Source organism: Salvelinus sp. IW2-2015, linkage group LG35 (assembly GCF_002910315.2).
Source record: "Salvelinus sp. IW2-2015 linkage group LG35, ASM291031v2, whole genome shotgun sequence".
Lineage (NCBI taxonomy): Eukaryota > Metazoa > Chordata > Actinopteri > Salmoniformes > Salmonidae > Salvelinus > Salvelinus sp. IW2-2015.
The window spans coordinates 18,728,219-18,755,259 of record NC_036874.1 but is presented as its reverse complement, the minus strand read 5'-3'; the positions used below and the strand labels follow the sequence as shown (position 1 = coordinate 18,755,259).

The 27,041-nt window shown below is 43.0% G+C and overlaps 1 protein-coding gene across 2 annotated transcripts in view; it reads right to left on the bottom strand.

Moving 5' to 3' along the window:
- The window catches only part of LOC111958858 (ER membrane protein complex subunit 2), a 56,194-nt gene that overhangs the window by 6,862 nt on the left and 22,291 nt on the right, over window positions 1-27,041 (bottom strand). The window contains exons 5-11 of one of the 2 annotated variants that reach the window (XM_070437439.1): window positions 23,414-23,620; window positions 20,204-20,261; window positions 10,993-11,078; window positions 10,566-10,625; window positions 7,470-7,551; window positions 7,095-7,205; window positions 3,917-4,021 (exon numbers count right to left, since the gene is read on the bottom strand). In XM_070437439.1, coding sequence (XP_070293540.1) covers window positions 3,917-4,021; window positions 7,095-7,205; window positions 7,470-7,551; window positions 10,566-10,625; window positions 10,993-11,078; window positions 20,204-20,261; window positions 23,414-23,620 — 709 coding nt within the window. The remainder of the gene's footprint in view (window positions 1-3,916; window positions 4,022-7,094; window positions 7,206-7,469; window positions 7,552-10,565; window positions 10,626-10,992; window positions 11,079-20,203; window positions 20,262-23,413; window positions 23,621-27,041) is intronic. The other variant, XM_023980165.2, reaches the window with a different exon arrangement.

Sequence of the window (27,041 nt, the reverse complement as noted above, 5' to 3'; positions counted from 1 at the left end):
GCGTATCTCAGCGAAAAGAGGGGAGAGGGAAACTGTCTGTTCCGCAATTAGCTGTTTCCTAGACATCAACGTGTCAACTGTAGGAACCCTTCTCTTCCTTAAGCGGTCCTACAAACTCACTCACCTTTGGTGTTTTCAAAGGAGAGGTCAACCGAAATCAGAATCACCCATAAACGTCTCGGACAGATCGACCATGGTGGGATCGCTGACATCCTCCTCAACACTAGACTTGCTCCCGGCGACATTCTTAGGCATAGCACGTGTAACAGCAGACGCTGGGAACACGCTAGCGTACTTTTCGGTTAACCCATCAGGTTCCTCTGGGTTCCTTACAAACGACAGGACTTGGCACGACCTTCCCTCCAGCCAAATCTGAACGACAAATTATTCCCGATATTGAAACATGGTCGATTTTGGGGAAAATATTAATCTCTAGTGCACACAGGGAACACATGTTATCATGGTAATTCTGCCAAAAAGTTATACTTTGAAATAGGGAAAGTTTAGGGTTAAATACGCAAGACACATTTCAGTTGAATGCATTCAGTTGTGCAACTGACTAGCATTCAACAGAAATGTGTCTTGTGCATTTAACCCAACCTCTCTGAATCAGAGAGGTGCAGAGGGCTGCCTTAATAATTGAAGTTCATGTCGACTCAAGGGTCATTTTTTTGTTGTTTGGCAAGGATAGGTGATTTGGAAACTGCATAATCTGCTCTTTTTGATACTACAGTTGAAGTCAGAAGAGTACATACAACTTAGCCAAATACATTTAAACTCAGTTTTTCACAATTCCTGACATTTAATCCTCATAAAAAGTCCCCGTTTTAGGTCAGTTAGGATTACCACTTTATTTTAAGAATGTGAAATGTCAGAATAATAGTAGAGAGAATGATTTATTTCAGCTTTTATTCCTTTCATTACATTCCCAGTGGGTCAGACGTTTACATACACTCAATTATTATTTGGTAGCATTGAAGGTAGGCCTTGAGATTCGTCCACAGGTACACCTCCAATAGGCTTATTGTCATCAATTGAGTCAATCAGAAGCTTGTAAAGCCATGGCATAATTTTCTGGAATTTTCCAAGCTGTTTAAAGGCAGTCAACTTTAAGTGTATGTAAACTTCTGACCCACTGGAATTGTGATACAGTGAATTATAAGTGAAATAAATCTGTCTGTAAACAATTGTTGGAAAAATTACTTGTGTCATGCACAAAGTAGATGTCCTAACCGACTTGCCAAAACTATAGTTTGTTAACAAGATATTTGTGGAGTGGTTGAAAAAAATTATTTTAATGACTCCAACCTAAGTGTATGTAAACTTCCGACTTCAACTGTAGACATCAAAACATCTTACCTGCTTGTGACTCTGTAGGAGAATTTGCAAAAGTCACTTTCTGGCACTCACATTAATTTTCCTGCCTCTGTCAATTCCAAGCTGCACTGTTCCATCAGAATCTTCATATACAATTTAACAATTCATACTATTCTCACACATCAGACTATTGTCAATGTAGTATTGTCTTTAGGGTAACTATTATTACATGTGTGAAATTAGTTTAGCTATATACTGAAAAAAATATAAAACGCAACATGCAATGATTTTACAGTTCATATAAGGAAATCAGTCAACTTGAAATAAATGTATTAGGCCCTAATCTAAGGATTTCACATGACTGGGGCAGGGGCGCAGCCATGGGTGGGCCCACTCACTTGGGAGCAAGGCCCAGCCAATCAGAATGAGTTTTTCAGTTTCATCAGCTGTATGGGTGGGTGGGTGGTCTTAGACGATCCTGCAGGTGAAGAAACCAGATGTGGAAGTCCTGGGATGGCATGGTTATAAGTGGTCTGCAATTGTGAGGCTGGTTGGACGTACTGCCTAATTCTCTTAAACAATGTTGGAGATGGCTTATGGTAGAGAAAATAACATTCAAATCTCTGGCAACAGCTCTAGTGGACATTCCTGCAGTCAGCATTGGCAACTACACGCTCCCTCAAAACTTCAGACATCTGTGGCATTGTGTTGTGTGACAAAACTGCACATTTTAGAGTGGCCTTTTATTCTCCCCACCACAAGGTGCACTTGTGTAATGATTGTACTGTTTAATCAGCTTCTTGATATGCAACACCTGTCAGGTGGATGGATTATCTTGGTAAAGGAGAAATGCTCATTAACAGGGATGTAAACAAATTTGTGCCCAAAATTTGAGAGAAATAAGCTTTCAGGGATCTTTTATTTCAGCTTATGAAACCAACATTTTACGTTACGTTTATATTTTTGTTCAGTATAGTTTAGGTGTAGTTTCGATGGGCCATCAGCTGTGCAGGCTGACTGCCAGTGAATGACTGGCGGTGAATGATGGGCAGGGTGGAAAAAAATGGACATGTGCTCTTAAAACTGCTTATAACACAAATTCTGTTTGCGATATTAAGATTCTAACAACGACAGAGTAATTCAAAAAAGTTAATTTGTTTTGAGTCAATATTACGCTATTGGGACTTCTCTCTGGGTCATTAACATGTCAAAGTCGGGACCTTGCTTTCCGTTTTCAGTAATAAAATTTTTAGCGGCCTTGCCCCAGTCGCTCTGACCCCATTGTGACGTCTGCTCCCACAACACCACTCACCTGTCGCCTTTTCTCGCACTGAGGTAGGACAATCACCAGGTACAGCGGGTCATAAAAGCGGGACGGCTGACACGAGTAGCCCTTTAAAGCCCCCATCAATCAGTCAGCACAAGCAGCCAGGCCAGCCCTGCGGAGGCCCACAACGTTCCACAGCGGCTCCCTTTCAAATAGCCCAGCACCCATTTAAAAAGTCTGAGAAAAAAAAAAGTCGGAGTTAAGAGTCAAGTCAACCTTGCACCCTGTCATTTTTCCTCTCACACGCAGGGTGGGGTCCCCGCTGCCCCTGCCATTACCAGGCAACTTAAAACAAACACAGCCCAACAGGTTGCTGGCCGGGCCCGCCGGGAGCCTCTTCCTGTTCCCTGGATAAGGGTGTGGCTCTGGCTCTGTCAGAGTGGAGACCAAAAACACACATGATATTTTTGCTCAAAAAATAAATAAATAAAAAAAAATCACTATTACTAGGCTATTCAAAATCAAATACAAATGCACTATAATTGTAGGCTAACTCTGTAAGCCGCCCTGCACAATCAATGAACCAACAGCATCGCCTAGGCCTATACATTCTCTCCCAGACTCATGGATAGAACGTTTGGAGCGTAGCACCCCTTAAAAAAAAAAAGGTTACCAGTCCATCCAGTATGCATAATAATACAGTCCACACTCAAAGGCGATTACTAGAATTTGTTTAATTTGGGAATATCGGCTAGAAAAATTATGTACAAAAGACATTCAATCCTATGCTTTTTTTATTCTGCCTTGCGTAATATGCGGTTGGCTATTAGGCTATGTATTGTATAACGGCACAATCATTATTTTAATTCAGGTTTCTTTTTTGGGCTTGGGCTCATACGTCGGCAAATGTTTACGCATAAGCTGTAATATATGTATGGGTGTTCTACACACAACCTCTTAATGCTTCGAAATAATCATCACCTTAGAAAGCGCTGTCCATTTCGTTGAGTTTGGCTTTGAAACAACATCCACAACAACCATGTTTGTCACTCAGTTTCAACCCGTTGTTAAACCAGGAATGACGACCCTTGTTGTATAGGAACAGTATAGGAACAGTTAAGTGGGAAAGGTCCCATGTGGCTCAGTCGCTATTGCATGGCGCTCGCAACACCAGAGTTGTGGGTTCGATTACCACGGGGAACCAGTACGAAAGAAAGTAGGAAAATATCTGCACTCTACTGTAAATCGCTCTGAATAAGAGCATCTGCTAAATAACTGAATTGTAAATAGTGTAGCTTTCAGAATTAAAAGTAGACACCTGGAGTGACTCACCTGATAGGCTCGGTTGATTTGATTGGTGGCCCAAGCAGCATACTTCACATTTGCCTTTTTCACCGTGGCGTTCACTTTGGGGCTGGCAGCAATGTGGCTTGCCGACTACACAGGGGAAGAAGAAGGGAGTGGAAAGCAAGGGGAGAGCGGAAAGAGGAGAGGAAAGAAAGGTGTCGTCATATCAAAACAGCAATAAAAGCATAAATGAGATGAATGTGCAACCAACTCCACCGTGGGCAGGACGAGAAAAAAATTGGCCCGACGACACAAAGAAAACTTTTACGGGAGAGGAAAAAGTGAGTGCTTTATTTAATGCCCCAGCTCCCCGAGTGCAGTGTCACTTAACGGGCCCTAATTTCTCCAACACCATAGATAGCCGGTGATGACAGGGCCCCCGGCATGTCTTCAGTGTGTCTTCAGAACCCGCGGTGCTGTGGCGAGCGAAGCGCGATGTGAATCATGCTCTCTGCCCGCCCCAGCTCCCCTCAGAACCACAAAACCCATGTCTTTCCCATGCTACTGCCATCGTCTCCGAAGTGCAACCCCCACTAGGCTTAAACGGGCAGCACTTCAAAGGCTTCCCCATGGACATGCTGAAACTTTAACTACACCCCAATCAACTTTGCCCCCCCCTATTTTTTTTTGATTTAAAACGATTTTGCTTCTGGATTTCTTCTTCATAACCTCCAGCTTATGATGTCAGCTCTACCCCAGAATTATGTCGTCCTCCGTGAGGATCCCCGCTAGTGCGGTGACAGAGCACTGACCAACACTAGCTAGTGTTAGTGCTTCTGCGTTGCTTGCTGTTTGGGGTTTTAGGCTGGGTTTCTGTACAGCACTTTGTGACATCGTCTGATGTAAGAAGGGCTTTATAAATACATTTGATTGATTGATTGATTGAACCTCACAGTGATCACGGCTACCAACGACTCAGCTGTACCAGGTGCTCTGAGCGACTAAGCTGAACCGATCAAATAGCTCTTCGCTGCCCTACGGTGGTGTTCATGAAGCTTCACAGTCTCCCAGAATCAGATGAAATGGTCAGAAAGTTCAGGAACGAACTTGCACTTGTCAACGATTTCAGCTTTGGACCTCGTGCACACTAACTTTTTTACGACCAAATTTAAACCCGAAACCAGCGTTAGGCCAAAATACAAGTGGCAGTGGATGATTTGACAGAGGAACATAAAGTCCTCTATGTAAAACTATGTACGCCTTTCCTATGCACTTCTCAGTAGTTGATATTCAGACTTACCTTATGCAGGTGCGTAACGGGCTGAACAAATTTAATTCAAACCACTGAAAACCCTCCCACTTGCTGGCCAACAGATTTTCTCWTGGAATTTTCATTCAATAGGGTTTTCAGTGCATTTATCTAAAGCCATCCCTTTTAATTTGGCGTACCTTTAATCTGAATTTTCTCGACAGACTCACTCAAATATATGGAAAGAACGGTTCAGAATATTAGGGATCAACGAAAGAAAGCCTTGTAGACCTAAATACACGCCTATTTGTCTAATTTTGAACACCAATTGCTAGATTTAAAAAAATATTCAGATCTTCTATATTATTTACGATTAGGAAAGTATTTATGAATAAAAAAAATAAAAAAAACAGGTTTGGAGAGCCTATACGCACAAACTATATTGGTGAATCAAAAATACAGTGGTTCGATTCATCCTGAAGGCTGACATATTCAAATTGTTCAATCCATAAAATATTGGAAGGTGAGAAAAGTGTACAGTAGTGGCTGAACAGTAGTCAATAAGTCCACCCTAATAATCCTCACTAATCATGGAACTGGGATGAGAACGGGCCAGATGTCGTGAACAGTGTGCCAGTCTCCAGGTTTAACCCGCTACATGTACTGTATGTATGGTCTACAGCTCATAATGGTTCCAATAGGCTACATGTCCCAAATGATTGCGCAACTTGTAATACGTTAGCCCCGATATGATCCACTATTGCTAGCGATCCTCAGGAACAACCACACGAACGTGACCGAGGAACTAACTATGTAATGGAATGATGCAAAATGTAAGGAGAGGAACACTAAAGTGACCGTCATAAATGTATGTGGGTATAACTGACAGTGGCATGGTGAAATAGATCTAGAACAATTGTCATTTATATCTACAATCCCCTCATCCAAATGGCTTACTCATTTACCTAGCGCTTACCAAACGCTCTTATCAATGTGTCGAGAGAAAAGTGCATACAAAGATAATTACGTTCCGTTTACGTGCTCTTAACAACAGTAACTTTGGAGGATAAGGGATCTGAAATTCTTGAATTGATGCTGCTTTTTTATTCATGTTCTGCAGCTAGCTAGCACCTTGAAGACCTTAGACTTACCTCTTTTTCCATTTACCCTGAAAGTAGTCTACGGGCCAGGAGAGACAGTCATTGACGGTTTGAATTTGTTGAAATAACATGAGCTAATTTTAACCCCATGGACTACTTTTAGAAACATAACGGTTAGTCTATAAAAGAGAAGATATCTCTTCAAAAGACCATGAACGGATCCAGTGGTTGTGCCCCTTTCCGGGTGTGAGATGTTTTGACTGCTTGAACCCCTGTGGCAGTAGGGAGAAAACACTGGAAGGACTGTGTCGCTGCTTCTCTCTGCTCGGGCCATCCACCCCCCCTTATTCCTGCACTCTCCGTTTGTGTTCTTATGTCAGGACTCACTTACATATGACGCATTGGTGCTAACGGACAACTTTCTGTTGAAATAAATATGCAGATGAAAGGGGGGCATTTGGCGCAGGCTAAATAAAAACGTTAACCTGGGCCGGGGCTGGGGGGCTGCCTGCGACTGACAGAACGCGGGGAGGAGGCAGTGGCCCTCTCTTTCCCCTTTTCGTACTGCCACTGCTCTTTATTTATTTTTGTCATTTTGGTCCTCAACATGAAAAAGGTCCCGTACGAAAGCCTAGAGGGGTGAAATGACCAAAATAGAGCGCTTGAAGGGGCAGACTTTACCAAGCCGGGGGGTTTACCCACCGAGTCAGGATTGACCTGACCCATCTGAAAGCGAGGCTCTGTGGTCGCTACACAAAGGCAGTAGGAGGCCTGCACATTTTGACAAACCACAGGAGAAAAAGGGATGAGTTGTTGCTCTTTCACCCCCTCCCTCGCTCCTCTCATCATGCGACGGTTAGATGTGCGAACTCACCATATACAGACCGAACAAGGCCCTCATGTTCCTGTTGTTCAGCTTCAGAGCCTGGGCAAAATACTTTCTGGACAGCTCCAGGTTTTCCAGCCCCCCTTGGGTGTACTTCACCTGTGAGACAAGGCATTCAAATATGGGCATGAGGCGTGTCAACCGGGGGGGGGGGGGCTTACGCAATGCCTATATGGCATCTGAATAAGCACGACATGACAAGCCGTGTAAACATCTCGACATTCATGAGCGTGTATTCCCGTTGACGTTAAGTGCCAGCGGCCGGCTCCTCCATGTGAGAGAGAGCATTCACGTAGAGGGCTGGGTGAAACATTATTCCATAGTTAGGCCGCTTGATGATGGACATGCAGAAGTCATACCTACCTCAGCGTACTGCTCACAGTACAAGTGATTGTGAGGGTTGGTCATCATCAGCTCCTCCAGACAGAAAGCTGCTTTTCCATAGCTGTGGAAACAAGGGAACAATGAATAGTTGTGACTAAGAGCGATGGGACATTTCATCTTCCAGCTTGAAAATAGCAAAGGGAAATGCTCCCGTTCATCTGTGACGTAGTCTACCCATTCCAATCCGGAGTGTACATTTGTCCTCAGAAAGTTCTATTGCCGATTGGTTTACTGTACATATTTGGCAAGTTTGGATCTAGGAAGATGCATCCAACAAACTAAGTTTATTTGCAGACTAAGGAGATCTGGTGGCCTACGTGGTTATGTCTATATTGGCGAAACTCTTCAGTTTTGGAAAGTGGAACATTGAAAAGGAGAGGAGCGGGGCACTCCAGACACACAGGATCAATCTGTCTGTTCGAGCGCATGTGTTTTTTCACTCTGTAATGTGTAGTTAAATACCTTCCTGAGGTCAGCGTACAGTAGGAACTGGCACACTGTGCCCTACTTCAGATGAGATCACTTCTCAGCAGACTGCTGAGCTGGTTGACCTCACGCTAATCTGCAGCCATTCCACATCGAACACACAGTTCCCCTCAGGGGACCCGTCCAAGGAAGGCAAGTTATCTCTCCAACACACACAGTCAGAATACACAGTCCACACACACTCAATTCCACGCCTTGAAAGACTACATGAACTCAGAAGACTAAAACAGGGCCATTTAACTAAAATTGGACCAAAACACAAAACCCAGCATTCACTTCTAGTGTAGAGAGACTGTACGTGATCCAGCATATGCTGTACCAGCGCTTGGAAATGTGCAGAAAAACCAAAAATGGTGCTTGTGGTGGCTGGGGGGATCATAAATGACACAAGATAAGGATGCTAATCTGTAGCCATTTCACTGCCACAGAGGGAGAAAGGGTCGGGGGGGGGGGGGGGGGGAGAAAAAAAACGCTCTGACGCAAGCTGGGTGTTTGGCGGGAACAGACAGGACCAAATGCTGCCTCGCACGACATGAAGAGACGATCGGCCCATTTAGAGTCTGTTTAAAGGACTTCAAAAGAAGGAGAGCAGCAGCATTAGAGTGGTGGGGGAGAGCGAGGGGCGAGTTCGAATGAGAGAGAATGGGGGGGAGAGAGAAGAGAGAGAGAGAGAGAGATCGGGGTATTCGGAAGGTTGGGGGGGCTGCTTACAATTACCACTTCCTCCCCATAAAGACTTTCAGATGTGCTCCTGAAGTGGCCCCGGCCTGCAGCGGAGAGAGGAGAGGCAGCCTCCATCACCAGGCAGAGCCCTGGCTGACTGCAGTACCGCACCCTCCAATCTCCACCCTCCGACCATCATCACCACCACTCAGCTCCAACTCCCTAAACCTGGGTTCAGAGACCACGCTGCTACCTCGTGGTGGTGGCACTGTTAGGATGACTCACACATTTGCTTTGAACACCAAACCAGACAATGGTTGGTTTTTGGTGCTACCAATTGTGAAACCACAGTTTGACTGAGTTCCACCCCAAAGCTTTTTCCCCCAACTAGACTGGGCAAACGGATCAAGATTCCCCCATTAGACTGTGCAAGCTGACCACAGAAAGTCATCATGCTCCATCGGATGACCAGGCCAATCTGAACCGATAGACAGTCGTGAAATAAAGCCTAATTCAACAGCACTACAAGCTCAGATGATTCCCAATGAGTTGAAGCATCTCAGCGGTTCAACGCCACAATAACAAAAAGGCGCAATCTCAATAACGTCCGAATATCACTCAGCGGTATGAGGATTTTGTTTGTTTGTATATATATATTTTTTTTAAAGTTTCCACTGTGTTAGGCTATTAATTACTGTCGTAATGTTTGAACACTGACGCCTGTAGACATGTAACAATGGCAGGCCGTGGGTGATTTGTATATTTTTAGCTTGCGGGGCGCTACACAGTGAGGGCGGAGCAGTTCATTTCTCTTCCTCATCAGCCTGTTTTTTTCTGGCTCTGGAAACAAAGTGCCACCAACTTCTCCTGGGAATCTCTCTGCAGCCACTCTCCCTCCCTCTCGCTCTGTGGAAAAGAGAGGCGATAATGCCATGCTGTCCGGAAGAGGGTGAGGGAAAAAAGGGCGTTTGTAACCCAAAAATAAAGAAAAGAGAGAAAAGAAATGGACACGCCTGTAGATAAGGGGCTCGGGAAGTGAATGGGGTGATATTACAAAAGTTTGGCTAAGCTGGGAGATAATCCGCTCACCCCTGGATTTCCTCCCTCTATTACAGCAATAAAGCCCCTCAGGACAAATACATGAAATATCCAATAAGCAGCCCTCTCACTGCGCTAAACATTCCTGCAGACACTGCCCTCTTGCCAGGGTGACCGCAGACCCAGTGTGCTGCTCACACACACACACACACACACACCACACACACACACACACACACACACACACACACACCAGAGCGCCTATACACACAAACACACCTCCGTGAAAGACGTCTGCTTCCCTGACTCCTAAGCCCCCAAGACAATTAAGGAGGGATAAAAAGTGACAAAACCAAACAAAAACATTTCTTACAATGCTCTTGTCTTGAGAGGCTGACAATTACCCCTGGCAACAGAGATATCAGTAAGGGGTTGTCTTACCCCCATATGTATGACCGGGGGGCTTAGGGTCAAAATCCTATTACCCTCCTCTCCATGTGACAAACATAGACAGGGGCTCAATGCGGACCCCTGGCTGAGTTCGGCATTTCAACGCCCCTCTCCATTGTGCCCATCCTAATACATCCCCCTCTGGGATCAAGCCGTCAGACTGGGAGAGAGGAGTTACTGCTTACAGACACTCCCCAGTCCGTCCCGCCCCCCTGAGTCTGTTAAAAGCTGACAGGTATGATAAGGTGCTGTCTCCAGGTCTTGACACCAGGGAGTGCTGGCAAAGCACTAGAGTCGAGAATGACCCACAACACTCAAACCTGGAACGGTCACACCGTTTTTTTTCTCACCACTGGAATAATAAGTCAGTCGAAAACGTCACAAGTGATGATGTCGATGACGGGGTAAACTAATGTGATAAAGAAATGCGATGATTACTCGTGCTCGTTGATGTAGAGTTCCGACAGCTCGTGCCACGCTTCCTGGTCCCCGACGAACCTGTAAAACAGTGAGACATTTAGGAAGTCTCCCGTTGAGGATGCAGTTCAGCACCATCACACCATGCTGTTTAGAACCCTTATTAGCGAGAGGATCATCAACAATAACCTCTCTAATATATAGTACAATCGCTGAAATCTCCACGTTTCAAATCAAATCAGAAATCGTGGCATTATATAACTAGGCTAACAGAGACGGACAGGACAGAGAGGCAGAGCTCCCAAGATGGAGTCGAGTTGAGGGGGTCTCGTGGACAGGTTGTGGCCCAGCCCGGATCAAATCGAATGCAAAACCCCTTTTAATTAAAAAGGCCAGGGGAGGTGCGTGTGAGGAGATCGTCCAAATCCCCTTGTAAAACACTACTCACTGCTCCAGATACTCGTTGAGCTCGCGGATGGCCTCGGCGCTCTTCCCCTGGGCCTTCAGAATCGAGATCTTCCTCTTCCTCGCCGCCTGTGGAGATCGGCGTCAACAGAGGATTAGTAAGGTCTTAGCTCCTCAAGTGTTTGACCGAGGAGAGGGGGGTCTCCTCAGAGCTTACACAAATAAAAGGGAGAGGAGAGAGAGTAGGGAGGAGGGTATGTGTTAAATGAGTTCGGTAGTCTTGGAACTGTGCTCAGGTGGAAGTTGGGGGGGTGGGGTATGGGATGTTGGTCAAAGCTACCCCCCTCTCTGCTCCTGGCCGAGCCATCAGTTCACAGAACGCCAAGTCTATGGAGGGGAGGACTGGAGTGGTGGGAATCGGGATTTTACATTTTCTCTACGGAATCATCAGCCAACAGTGTTGATGTGAAGTGGTGATGTTCAGTACCAAATCATTTCAGTTAAGAGATATCTTCATTTAGGAGAGATATTGACTGCATGAACCAGCCTTACTGAGCACTTTTCTGTTACAGTTCTTCCACAGCGGTGAGAAGCCTCGCTACTTATTATTATTGATATTGTTACGGGGCAACTTTAAATTGATGTGCCAGCATCTCATAAGAGGTAATGGTTAGCTAGGCCATATCTGTGGAAAGAAGAACACAAATCATGAGTCGATGTTTGAGTCGGCGTGTGCGAGCGTAGTGTCTGAGATAAAGTGGCGAGTCATCCCCGTCTAAGTGGGGAAAACAGCGCCTTTACCCCAAAGCCCAACGGCCAGCGCATTCAGAATGAGCTTGTGAAGCCACGCTAACTTACATCAGCCTCCTCTTTCATTTTGATGTTGAAGTGACCTTAAAGTGGATTAGATTCTCATCAATCTGAATCAGAAAGTATTACGCCTGCTCCTCGGACTTTTCCAGGCAGCGTTTTGGAGGGTGTATGTGTACCTAACAGCGGGCTGCTGTTGCCATTAGAATGATGCTGCCCTGCCTGCCACGGCCCATTTTATTTATGGACTGGCATTTGATTGAGTGGGGCTTCCTTTCTCCCACACTCATAACCAAAGCCATTGAGGGCTGTGCATGAGTCACGTCTGAGCCGCCATAAATCTGGGAATCCACTGACACCGCCGTCACAATAAATCCACTTATCCATCACCCTGAAACAGGGACCAGCACTACAGCCTGGCTATGGTGCTTACTTACACAACACACCCAGACACTAATGTAAAGTCAGCAATTTTTTTAAATAAATATCTAGATTATTGTTGACCTGTATTACCGTTTGCATTTGTTCTAAAATAAACACATACCATGTGAATTGCTGTTTGAGAGTGGTCCTCACACAATTAAACACAAGCATTGTCAAGAAAATATTATTCAAAAGGATGCATTTATAGAGCACCAACTTCCTCCTCTCTCCCCCCTCTACCCATAAAACACATATCTCCTCAAAATATCAAACTATTCTACATGGACCATATTCTACTGGGGCTTGATGCTATGTGAGATTAAGGAATTTTTACTCACTTCTAACAAAATTGCTAACATGTGTATTTCGCCCCGTCCCGATACCAAAAATCTGTCAGAACACCAACTTTCAGTGTGATTCTTGCAATTGTAGGCCTACCCCACACTCCTCCCTTTCCCCCTTCCTCTCTTCTCTCCCAGTCCTTCTTTCCTGATAAAGAACCACTTGGGGCTCACTCGGAACATATGGAAGTTGGTAGCCCCGAAGGAGTCACACCCCGAAGGGAGTCACACAGATCTTTATTAAAATGCGGAGCTCTTCCAAACCGCTCCTCCTCTCGCTCTCTCCCCCTCTCCAAACTAATGATCCAGACGAACCTGGCAGCAGGGATAATCCCACCGTTGTCATGATTCTTTTTTAATTASGGTTCTCGAGGAGCACTCAGAGCACTGGATTTTTTTTAAAATCACCCCCGGCTCTAAACTGAGAAGGACTCACCACAACCCAGGCTCTGACTGCGAGGACAACGCTGGACACCTAAGATAGCCTGTTATAATAATGTTAAATAACATACATGGAGGGACAGATGGAGGGGTCGAGAATGGAGGGAGATGGAGAGACGAATACAGAGAAAAAGGGAGGGACCATGAACGACGCTATGTGCCGCTGTTGTGAAATAGCTAGTAGATGAAGGTATTAATGCATTAGAAGCAACACTGAAACATTCAGAGTCAAACATTTGTTTACAGTAATAAAAATAATAAAAAACTGTTACACAGATGTTTCAAATGCCTAAGAGTTTTACTTGTATTACTTGGAATCAAAGTATACCAAGGCATCCAGAAATCAAATACAGAAGCATTGTCTAAATAGTGCCTAAATCATATGGTTGCAAAGAGCCAATATTTTCAATTTCAACAGGATCTGGTTTCAGCTCAGTAGACATCTGAGTGCATCTTGACCTCTGTAAAAATGATCTTGTCCTACACTCTAATTGCATACAATTCCCGTTCAGCCTCAGTAAGGGATTCTCGGTGACCTCAATTACTTTCTCAATAAATACGAGCTGTGTTCCTACACAACAATAACGATAAAATGAGGGTCGGAATTCCATTTAACAGATGAATCATCCAGTGTCATTTGGACTCTGAATGAATAATTCATGAAGTTACCTTTTGTATGAAAATGTGGTAGACAGACACTAGGCGAGGCTCTAGCTTTTTAGCCAAAGTTCTTAAAGAAAAAAAGATGAGAGAAGCACAAAAATGCATTTACGCAAGCAGACGAGAAATTCTCCAGATCATTGCTGTAGGTATTGGAACACAATAAAACTATGGAAGGGCTAAGAGTTCGACACATTCTTTGGACACCGCCATGGCAGAGAAACCTTGAGCAATTTCTGTTGATTCAACAATTTTGGTTAATGGGTACCACATCTATTCCACAGCCTGTAATTACAACAGCTCAGTTTCCAATCTCCAGCTCGGCATGCTGGGATGCCTCACAAGTCCTTGCTGTGGTCGCCAATTTTCCGCCATTTCTTTGAGCTCCATCCCCTCCCTCATCATACAGAACATGTTAGAGAACATGCTGGACTGGGAGCAGTGGAGATCCTTCATTCAAAGACAGGTGACCTAAATGATGTCAGCCCCCGTCCACACCACACCCTCACCAGCCAGGAAGGGTTGGTGGGAAAAAGCTGGTCTGGAAGACACCAGGGTTCAGTGAGGACCTGTTTCCATTCCCGCCCTCAGGTTTAACCGAAAGGGCGCTGGTGTTACGGATGACAACCACCCAGCCTTTGGAGATCAGGAAACGGACCGATCACATCCCCAGGACATCGCCTGGGTGGTGCTCTGATTGGCTAGCGAGTACTAGTACCCACCATTCCCACAAGGGTACTATTCCCAAGAGGCACCTCCCATTTCCCATTGGAGAAGATCTCACAACCCAAAGAATGATTAGGGCAATGGATATTTGAACCAGTTTACCCATTAAGTGAACTATTATGTGTCATAAGTAAAGCTTCTAGAAAGCCTTTGATAATTCAGAACCCGGTAGACTTTCAGCGAAGTCTACCTAAAACATTATCCTTTGCGAAGGCTGATTTTACACTCTGCCTTTCCAAGTTCAGTTTAGGGAAACATTTTTGACGGTATACCAGGGTATTTGGAAATGGCCACGGGATGTTTTTTCAATACCGGCAAAACCATTTATTTGACTTTTTATTTTATTTTTTATACATTTGAATATTTGCAGGTACTTTTTAAGTAAATACCTGCAGTCAACTTGTGTAATATGTTAGAAAAAGAAAAAAAGATTGCGTTCTTCATTTCACCTGCAACATCATTTTTCATTACGGAGCTTACCGGTAGTCCCCAGTCACGTGGTGTTTGTTTACAAGCAGACAACGAGAGACCGGAGCCTTGTGAGTCACTCACCGTTGTGCAGCACGCACCAGGTGATCTAGTTACAGGAATTCACAACTAAATGTTTGCCTGCTAGATATCTTATAATTATTAAGTTAACTGCCTAGAATGTGCTAAATGCTCTGCAGTTGTGCATGTGGTTTTTTAATTTAGTAGCTAGCTAGCTACAGTGGCCTGCGAAAGCATTCACACCCTTGGCATTTTTCCTATTTTGTTGCTTACAACCTGTATTTTGGGGAGGGGTTTGTATCATTTGATTTACACAACATGCCTACTACCACTTTGAAGATGCAAAATATTTTTGGGGGTGAAACAAACAAGAAATAAGACAAAAAAACAGAAAATTGAGCGTGCATTACTATGCACTCCCCAAAGTCAATACTTTGTAGAGCCACCTTTTGTAGCAATTACAGCTGCAAGTCTCTTGGGGTATGTCTCTATAAGCTTGGCACATCTAGCCACTGGGATTTTTGCCCAATCTTCAAGGCAAAACTGCTCCAGCTCCTTCAAGTTGGATGGGTTCCGCTGGTGTACAGCAATCTATAAGTCATACCACAGATTCTCAATTGGATTGAGGTCTGGGCTTTGACTAGACCATTCCAAGACATTTAAATGTTTCCCCTTAAACCAGTCGAGTGTTGCTTTAGCAGTATGCTTAGGGTCATTGTCCTGCTGGAAGGTGAACCTCCATCCCAGTCTCAAATCTTTGGAAGACAAACAGGTTTCCCTCAAGAACTTCCCTGTATTTAGCGCCATCCATCATTCTTTCCATTCTGACCATTTTCCCAGTCCCTGCCGATGAAAAACATGGTGTTCTCGGGGTAATGAGAGGTGTTGGGTTTGCGCCAGACATAGCGTTTTCCTTGATGGCCAAAAAGCTCAATATTACCAGAGTACCTTCCATATATTTGGGGAGTCTCCCACATGCCTTTTGGCAAACACCAAACGTGGTTGCTTATTTTTTTCTTTAAGTAATATTTTTTTCCTGTCCACTCTTCCGTAAAGCCCAGCTCTGTGGAGTGTACGGTTTAAAGTGGTCCTATGAACAGATACTCCCATCTCCGCTGTGGAGCTTTGTAGCTCCTTCAGGATTATCTTTGGTCTCTTTGTTGCCTCTGATTAATGCCCTCCTTGACTGGTCTGTGAGTTTTGGTGGACGGCCCTCTCTTGGCATGTTTGTTGTGGTGCCATATTCTTTCAATAAAAAAATTAAAAAATGGATTTAATGGTGCTCCGTGGGATATTCAAAGTTCCTGATATTTTTTTTGAACCCAACACTGATCTGTATTTCTCCACAACTTTGTCCCTGACCTGATTGGAGAGTTCCTTGGTCTTCATGGTGCCGCTTGCTTGGTGATGCACCTTGCTTGGTGGTTCAGGGTGCTTTCAGAACAGGTGTATATATACTGAGATCATGTGACACTTAAATAAAAGTCCACCTATGTGCAATCTAATTATGTGACTTCTGAAGGTAATTGGTCGCACCAGATCTCATTTAGGGGCTTCATAGCAAAGGGGGTGAATGCATATGCACGCACCACTTTTCGGTTAGAATTTTTCCCCCGACTTTTTTGAAACTTTATTTTTTCCATTTTACTTTACCAATTTGGACAATTTTGTGTATGTCCATTACATGAAATCCAAATAAAAATCCCTTTAAATTACAGGTTGTAATGCAACAAAATAGGAAAAACGCCAAGGGGGATGAATACTTTTGCAAGGCACTGTATCTAGCTAAGTGGTTAGCTTCTTCCAAAATCAAGCTTCGCCTGTTAACAGCAGAGAATCCCTTCCTGGATCAAGAGCCTTGCTTTGTAATATTTGTTTTGTGCGTGCAGCAAACTGTGAGTAGCATTTTTTTGTTACTTCTATACTTTACTTGTATATTTTAGGTCAGAGACTGTATAAAATGTTTGCAATGTGCTCGTTAGCATTTAGTTACTATTCTCTATGAGATTTTACATGTAGTTATTAGCATGGCTAACCTTCGGATTGTAAGGCACAAGGTCGGTATAAAAAAGGTATGACAATTTGGATACATCCCAAACCTAATTTTAATAATTTTCTTCATTTCCTACACAAATGTGTTATCATTGACACATTGTGTCACATTTTGAGACATATGTGGCATTGTGTTGTGTGACAAAACTGCACATTGTAGAGTGGCCTTTTATTGTAATGATCATGCTGTTTAATCAGATTCTTGATATGCCATACCTGTCAGGTTGATGTATTATCTAGGCAAAGGAGAAATGCTCACTAACAGGGATGTCAACACATTGGAAAGAAATAAGCTTTTTGTGCGTATGGAACATTTCTGGGACCTTTTATTTCAGCTCGTGAAACCAACAATTTACATGTCGCGTTTATATTTTTGTTCAGTATATTTATTGCTGAGGTTGTGGAAGTGCCTACACTGGCAACTTCACGACCAAAATCAGTTGCTCTGGAGGCATCACGGCCTATACAAACTAACTTGCGCTCCCCCTTCCCACCACCTGCCTTGTCTTCCATGACAGAGTATTCAATGTGCTTATAATTGAAATAGGACATGGTGGATCTAACCTGTGTAAAACAAATAGATCTCTCATTTTAATAGAAGAACGGTGACTGGTTTGGTCCAACAGAAACAGAGAGAAAAATAAAGAATGACTGTAAATGACAAAGTGAAGGTGAAAAGGGCTCTGAACGAGGGGGAGCAGACAGTTACACTCCAGGGAACCAATAGAGACGAGCGGGCAATTCTTCCACACCAGAAAGAAGGGGAGGTGACTGCATCAGAGCATACCCAAGTTTATTGATTTTGTCAGCAAGGCCTCCGTTTGTTTGAAACAGACAGTCGGTGAGGTGCAGAATCCTCACATGGTGTCCAAAGAACAAATGTTGATGCTTCGTCTCTCACACTTTGCCAGCCAAGAGAAAATGTTTAATATATCTAAGCAAGTCCATGTGTCGGGGGCAACGCAGAAGCTTGTTGAACGTCTACAGGACGACTGCCAAAACAAATAAGGTCATGGTTTCTTTTGAAAACCCTTTAAAACATGTATTTTCTTGCGTGGCCACATGTCCTTATGGAAACAATTAACAGCAGGTACAATGTGTTTTGGGTTGGTGGTCAGGGATTGGCAGAACACTGGATAGACATGGTCTTGCAAGTCATTCAGCCGAAATTCAATATAAATTGAGAGAAGACTGTATGGAACTTAAGGCAACAATTGTGTATATCTAATGGCTATACCCATTTAGTTTAACTGCTGTGTAAACCAGAACGTTGCATTTGTTGGTATTGTTTTTGTGGGAAAAACAGTTTCGCTACATCACTATGATAATGCAGACTAATTGGCAGATAGACAGTTATACATATGACACACAAAAGACAACATATGGATAGAACTGATACAGCAAGTGGCGATCAAGATAGTGGGAAAGTAGCAGCCTTGTCAGAGCCCAGATGCTCTACAAATCTCACAGTGCACTGTGCATGGGCCTAAGATATAATATAACAAGAACTTGAGTAAAAGTCAAACGGCTCCCTGTATCTGTTTCTACTGTTTAGAAATGAACGCTGGGCTTTGCACCTGAAGGAGGGATGCACATTTCGATCAATTCTGCTGTCGACTAACCGACCCCAACAGTAAAATTGTGACTAACAGAAAATACTATGCATGCATACAAGAAATTGAACTTTTTCATTAAGAGAACCATGCAACAATAGCAAGCCTATCATCTTTCAGTCAAAAGGCTATAGCCTATTATTAAACATGGGACTCCAGTAATGAAGCAGCTAATAAAACGGCATTTTCTAAATTCAATTTGCGGAAAACCCCGTTCTAAACAGCACACCTAACGCAAGCGGTTCCACATGTGACAGATGTAAATCTCAGTTCGAAAGATAGAACGAGGGGGACTCTAATAGCAACAACTAGGATGGTGTCTGGCTTCTGGACAACAAAAGAAAGTTATGAAAACCAATAGAACAGGAGAGAAATGCTGTTTAATGGCACGAGGAAGTCAAAATAATTGCTTCCACGTTTCTATGGATGGATTTTGGCGACTAGGCTACTTTGCCTCATTATTTGAAGTGAAGTAAATCGTTCAGGTTTCAAACAATTATACTGCCTCATGCTTACATTGCAAAATGGTGGGTGATGCGCTGAACCTGTCTACCGGTGACTAGAGCCTATGCACTCAAATGACGAAAGGGAGGCGCGTTTTAATTATTTGTTGAGATTAACAAAAATATTAGCTCTTTTTAATCATAGCCATCAAAATCGTAGCCGTGGGCTTACAAAAGCATGTTTCACTCAAGCTCTCGCAGTCTCAGTGCAGAATAAAACGTTTATCCACGTTTCTCCAAACACCAAATTTCGAAGTTGCTCCAAACGTTACATTTCAAAGTGCTTTTGACACCTTGGGTTGATCCTGCTGTTCTGTATTGTTCCATTTCTTCAAATGTCAAATTTAGAAGGATTATGTTTAGGCACTCATTCCCGAATGGAACAGGTAAGGGTTAAAGTTTGGGAAAGGGCTAAAACGAAACCATAAAAAATACATTTTTTTTTTTTTTTTTTTTTTGTGTCCACCACTGGGATAGAACACAGAACCTTCTAATCCAGAGTCTTGGGATTAGCACATCCCCCATCCCCGTCCACAACACCCTAGCAAAACCAAAACAACATGGTAATAGCGCTCACTGTTGCCCCAAAGATATGGATAGACGTCCAATTTAGAAGTCAAACTTGAACGATCTCCCTGGTTTCACTCCAGTACCAGCTTTCTGAGGAGCTACTCTCGTTTTACAGGTGATTGGCTATTCCGCTCCTCAAACAAGGTTATGTATGCTGTGCGCGTGTGATAAATAATGTACATGATGACTAACGAAAATACACAGGCGCCAATTTAATACCACTAAATTATGAAAACGTACTCGGACTGATGAGCATTTTCACGACGGTAATGGAGGACGTAATACAGAAGCACAGTCCTGCTCACCCCAGAAGGGGTCTAAGAACTACCTATATATCACCGTCATCAAAGAGCAGGCATTTAGTTTAGCCTTAGTTCCACCCAACATGTCCAACTCTGCCTTAGACCATGAACCCAGCTACCTCCCCCCTCCCTCAAACACTTGTCATTTGTGTGGGTGAGAGCCTGATCAGCAATGTGGTTGAGGTCAAAAAGGCCAAGGGGAGTTTAACTAAGCAAACTCGCACCACTAATACCAAAACTTTACAGCAGATTCAAAAGCTGTCCAAAAAGTTTGGACAACAACTGTAACAAAATAAGAATAAGTGTGTGTTTTTCCTCACTTACCGTATTGGTGGGATCGTCTTGCAGTATTGAATCATACTGCTTGCTGGCATCCTCGTACCTTCAAAAGGCAGAAGAGAAGAGAAGAGGGAAAAAAAGGACTCACCAGTCAAGACAAATTAGGCGGTGGGGAAATCAAACAGAGTTCAAGGCAATCAAGTTTCTGTACACAATGCAGCCGGTCTCTATGGTTACACCGTGAACCCTTGCCAAAATCAGCAGTGATCTAAAAGAGGAACAGTCATTACTGTTGCTGCTCAAATAGCCTGCGTTGTGAGAGGCTTACGCCACTTAACAATGAGTTAAGAAACCAGTACATAAGAGCAGGGAAGCACACTGATTTGAAGAGTGTACACACAATTATAGCCTTTGATTTGTTTAAAGGTGAATCGAATCAATCTGTTCAGTTTCGTTTTTAAAGGCCTTTCTTTTGAGCCGTATAGAATAATAGGCTACCTTCCATTACATACAAGTCTGATCAGAGTTATATTCAACACAATGTGTGTTTTAAAGTTACGAGGCAAAAGGGGGAATCCATACGATTCTGTTTAAAATGAGTGAGTTATGAACTGTAAATATCAAACCATGCAGAAATTTCCTGGCAACAGGGAGGTGGGGAGGCGTGTTCACTTCACTTGTCATGTCAAATCATGGGCCCGCAGGGATGATTTTGAACTTGTTTTTTTTATTAGAGGCGAACTGCAATGCTAACGGTTTAGCGGCCAAAAAGCCGGGGCTCCATGATCAAAACCTGTTCTGCCCACCACAACCTACAACCTGTCTCTTATACACATCTAGATGTGTATAAGAGACAGGTGTGTGTGTGTGTGTGTGTGTCGGGGGTGAGGGATGGTTAGTTGTTTGAAGCTGTGTCATTCCAGTGTACCTCCGCCTGAAGCCAATTAGAGGCCAGCGTGTGCCATTTATTTAATCTGACAGTGCAGGAGCAATCATTCTCAATTATCACATCAACTCTGACATAACCGATAAACGAGTCATGGTGATCAGGGGTGGTAAACAGATGGAATTACCCTTACTCCAGTTCCAGTCCAAAATACTGTGTTTATCTTGTACCCTTTCTGTTTTTATGAATCACATTTGCAGATTTAAAAATAAACCGTGCTTAGAAGAAACAAAGCTGAAACTGTGGTGGCGTGTCAATGTTTACCGGCAGGCAAGGCCTCGCCTCGGAGACGAAAAGCACAAGAGAATGAAAAAAATTGAAAAAACTGAAGATTAAGGGACCCCCAGAATAGCAGTGGGAGCAAACCACTTCCTTCCTGGGGAATCCCTCGCTCAGGCTAAAAGGGCCGAGCACTGAAACATTCACTTATTTTTTCTCCCCCTTTTTGCCAGTGGAATGGTTGTTTCCAACACAAACAGAGAGCCCACCACACACACACACACACACACAGACCATCGTACCACTTAGGATCTACAGTAAACCCCACCCCCCTTTACCATGGGCCTATAGGGTAAATTCTGTTTAATTCAATCACTTTTTGACAGCATCCCTTTTGATTAAAACTAAACTTTCCATACGTTTGCCCTTGGAAAAAGTGGTCAGAAAGTGACTTTTTGGACCTGAATGCCAAAACATTCAGAAGATAAAGGTGCTCAAAGTGCAACCATTTTCCATACCATGCGACATCCATGTCTTCATCACTGGAAAAGATCAACGGTTGAGTTTGAGAATTTAAAAGCTTACAAAAAGTGGTCAAACTTTAATTATTTATTGAAAAAAAGGTTTTATAATAAAAATAAATAAAACCTTTAACGTCAATTGTCTAAAAACACAAACTTCAGATTTCCTTGCATATTCGCATATGTTGTAGCTTAGACCCTATTTCACATCTGAGGTTTTTGTGTTGTGCCCGCCATCGGTTGAGACACAACATGCTCTTGAATACAGGGTGAGTGCCATTTAGGGCTGACCCCATTTAGTCGACAGGTCAATTGTTTGGTCTATAGGCTGTTGGTCGACAGAGATATTTTTAGTCATGCGGTCGTAAATTGTTTACCTTTTTTGATGGCACACGAGACACATGTCTGACCTGTGCCTGTCTCAGCGGACTGATCCATTGCAGATGCCGAGGGGATGGCACTGTCAATCACTCTAAGACAGTGGTTCCCAACCAGGGGTACTAGGACCCCTGGGGGTAATTGGCCTATCCACAGGGGGTACTTGAGAAGAACCATGAGACCATAGGGTTACTGATAAAATGCACATGGGGGGGGGGGTGTAATTCAGGGTTACTGTGACCAGAGAAACATGCAATTGTTGGTTCAGTAAGTGAAAAAGGTTGGGAACCATTGCTCGAAGACATCCAGTGCCTTCAGAAAGTATTCATACTCCTTGACTTATTCCACATTTTGTTGTTTTGTTGTGAATTCAACATGGATTAAATCGATTTCTCACCCATCTACACACAATAACACATAATGACAAAGTGAAAACGTGTTTTTAGACATTTTTGCAAATTGACTGAAAATGAAATACAGAAATATCACAGTCAATACTTTGTAGAAGCACCTTTGAGCGGCGATTACAGCTTTAAGTCGTCTTGGGTATGTCTATCAGCTTTGCACATCTGGATTTTTTTTACCATTCTTTCTTGCAGATTCTCTCAAGTTCTGTTAAGTTAGATGGGGAGCGGCAGTGAACAGCAATCTTCAAGTATTTCCACAGATCTTCAAATGGGATTCAAGTCTGGGCTTTGGCTGGGACACTTAAGGACTTTCACATTCTTGTTCTGAAGCCATTCCAGCGTTGCTTTGGCTGTATGCTTAGGGCCATTGTCCTGTTGGAATATAAATCTTTGCCACAGTCTAAGGTCGTTTGCACTCTAAAGCAGGTTCTCATCAAGGATTTGCCTGTATTTGGCTCCCTTAATTGTTCCCTCTACCCTTACCAGTCTCCCAGTCCCTGCCACTGAAAAGAATCCCCATAGCATGATGCTGCCTTATCCTCTCTCATGTGCCTTTTTGCAAAGTCCAGGCATGCAGTCTTGTGCTTTTTCCTCTGGAGTGGCTTACGTCTGGCCACTCTCCTCATAAAGTCCAGATTGGTGAAGTTCTATCGAGACTGTTGTCCTATTGTTAAACAAACCTAAATATATTTTATATTTTTGATTTTTCAAAGTAGCCACCCTTTGCCTTCATGACAGCTTGGCACACTCTTGGCATTCTCTCAACCAGCTTCACCTGGAATTATTTTCCAAAGTCTTGAAGGATTCCCACATATGCTGAGCACTTGTTGACTGCTTTTCCTTCACTCTGCGGTCCAACTCATCCCAAAACATCTCAATTGGGTTGAGGTCAAAGGATTGTGGAGGACAGGTCATCTGACGCAGCACTCCATCACTCTCCTTCTTGGTTAAATAGCCCTTACACAGCCTGGAGGTGTGTTGGGTCATTGTCCTGTTGAAAAACAAAATGGTAACAGAATAGGTAACAGATTTTTTATTTTATTATAATAATAATTTTCATTAGTTGATGTTACTGTAGGCTATATGTAAAACAAAACAAAAAAACTTAAAAAACACATAAATTCAAGCGTTCAATACATTTTATTTGTGGAAATAGAGCCGAATATATTGATAAAAGTCAACTTGTCCGAGAGAGATTTACATAGTTATCAAAACGTCACGCCAGGGTAAAGCCTACACTAAACACAGCCCCTATTTTAAGTGTTAAAAAAAATTCCTATGGAAAAAATGAATGGTGGAAACCATTTCCCCATTTGACCGCTAGGTTTTATGGGTATTATGACACCTCCATTGTGGGGCTCTATTAGGCCTACTTAAGACAAAATATCTTTTAAAAGTCTGCAGTACGGCAGCATTTCATTGTAGTTAAGGATGACGCCAAAAAAGAGGAATGCAAAACCTGCAAACAGCTTACCATAGTTGGACAACGAACAAGACATAACACTTGAAAACAGTAAATTAGCCTACTTTGTTTTCCTAGTTGCAGATTCTAGTTGGCAGATTGTATATGCTTGTCAGTGGCCGCTGCAGTGGAGCTCTCCAAGGTGATGAACTGAATCTTCACTGAGCGCTTTCTCCCGCATTGGACAGCGGTCGCTCTCTGCCGTTCTGAAACCATCTTCGGTACGCAATCCTGGTTTGCATGTTAAACAACATAACTCTTCATTTTCTCAAATATAGTTCAAACAAGACTTATCGTGTAGCCCATTACCGGCAACTTCCAGAGCGTAAATGTTAGAATCTGCGAAGGCCAGAAGTACCGAAAGTAACAACAATTCTAGTACCTAACCGTTTTTCATGTTATAATATCGAAAAAGTACAGAGGTTTCGGTATACCGTAAAACGGTATACCGTGTGCAGTTGAAAATTTTCTTCACAACAAACATAGGCTCATTCTGTTCAGAACAAGCCATGTCATCTTGTAACCCTACATCAAACATAGTGATCACAAATGTTGACATTGTATATGACATGAGTTTTAAGATTTGGAAATGTGAAGTGCACATTTGGACTGACGGGTGTTTGGCTAGCTTGTATGACATCAATGAGGTATTTATTATAATCTTCAATGTCTCATCTTAATTTAATTATTTTATAATTAATTTATAGCATTGCTCTCCCTCACACAACACATTATTTTGCAAAAGTTGCCCAATTACTGGGAGGGAGGCAACTTCTTGTCGTGCGCGGTGCTCAAATTCAGAACGGCTGTCAGTCAGAGCTCTAGCATGTTACTGTACAGCCACTACGTTCCAATTTAGGCGCTTATTAGTGCCCAAATCTTCCATTTTAAACCCGTATACGGGTACGAGTGTGAAGGGTTAAAGCATCAGACAAGCACAGTACATATAGTTGATTTTATTATAGGGTGTGTCTATATGGAAAAATACACGTTAACATTTTTTTTTTTTATAAATAAAACGCTTTTTTTTTTGTAGGGGACAGCCCTAGTGTTATTTCAAGCATAGCAATATAATTCTTATAATGGACAAATCCCTTCAGACTACTGCAATTTAGCCAGTACATCATCGAAATGTCAAATGAATTTACATTTTTATTTCTAATTACTGCCACAAATATGACCACGGGTCCACCCACCAGCGAATCTCATGCCTTTTCTATTACAGTATCTACACTTCTATGATTCCAATAGGTTTTTATGGAGGATTGACAGTATAATTTAAAATAACATATTCCAATTCAACTCAACATTCTCTGATGTGTGGAACTCCAACCATCTTTGTGGTACCATTTGAAAGTTGAAATGTTAATCCCATTTTAGTACATTTATCAGCCAAAACATGACAACCAACCTGTGTTCAAGAGAATGTTGTCTCTCAACTGATGGCGTGACAACACAAAAACCTTAGATAATGTAAAATAGGGTTTTTATTTAACCTTTATTTCACTAGGCAAGTCAGTTCAGAACAAATACTTATTTACAATGACGGCCTACACCGGCAAAACCCGGACGACGCTGGGCCAATTGTGCGTCGCCCTACGGGACTCCCAATCATGGCCGGTTGTGATACAGCCTGGATTTGAACCAGGGTGTCTGTAGTGATGCCTCTAGCATTGAGATGCGTTTTTTTTAATTTTTTTGTATCATTATAAAATAGTTTGACAACCCTGGTTGTAAGCTTTTAAATTCTATAAATCTCAACTGTTTTTCTTTTCCAGTGATGAAGACATGGATGTCTCAATGGGTCAACTTTGAAAGGGAAATGAAAGGGAAAGGGGATACCTAGTCAGTTGCACAACTGAATGCATTCAACCGAGCACCTTTATCTCTTGAATGTTTTGGCATTCATGTCCAAAGTCACTTTCTGAGCACTTCTGCAATGGGCAAACACAGTTGAAGTCGGAAGTTTACATACACCATAGCCAAATACATTTAAACTCAGTTTTTCACAATTCCTGACATTTAATCCTAGTAAAAATTCCCTGTCTTAGGTCAGTTAGGATCACCACTTTATTTTAAGAATGTGAAATGTCAGAATAATAGTAAAGATAATTATTTATTTCAGCTTTTATTTATTTCATCACATTCCCAGTGGGTCAGAAGTTTACATACTCAATTAGTATTTGGTAGCATGGTCAAACGTTTCGGTTAGCCTTCCACAAGCTTACCACAATAAATAGGGTGAATTTTGGCCCATTCCTCCTGACAGAGCTGGTGTAACTGAGTCAGGTTTGTAGGCCTCCTTGCTCGCACACGCTTTTTCAGTTCTGCCCACAAATTTTCTATAGGATTGAGGTCAGGGCTTTGTGATGGCCACTCCAATACCTTGACTTTGTTGTCCTTAAGCCATTTTGCCACAACTTTGGAAGTATGCTTGGGGTCATTGTCCATTTGGAAGACCCATTTGCGACCAAGCTTTAACTTCCTGACTGATGTCTTGAGATGTTGCTTCAATATATCCACATAATTGTTCTTCCTCATGATGCCATCTATTTTGTGAAGTGCACCAGRCCCTCCTGCAGCAAAGCACCCCCACAACATGATGCTGCCACCCCCGTGCTTCACGGTTGGGATGGTGTTCTTCAGCTTGCAAGTCTCCCCCTTTTTCCTCCAAACATAACGATGGTCATTATGGCCAAACAGTTCTATTTTTGTTTCATCAGACCAGAGGACATTTCTCCAAACTGTACGATCTTTGCCCCATGTGCAGTTGCAAACCGTAGCCTGGTTTTTTGATGGCGGTTTTGGAGCAGTGGCTTCTTCCTTGCTGAGCGGCCTTTCAGGTTATGTCGATATAGGACTCGTTTTACTGTGGATATAAATACTTTTGCACCTGTTTCCTCCAGCATCCTCACATGGTCCTTCGCTGTTGTTCTGGGATTGATTTGCA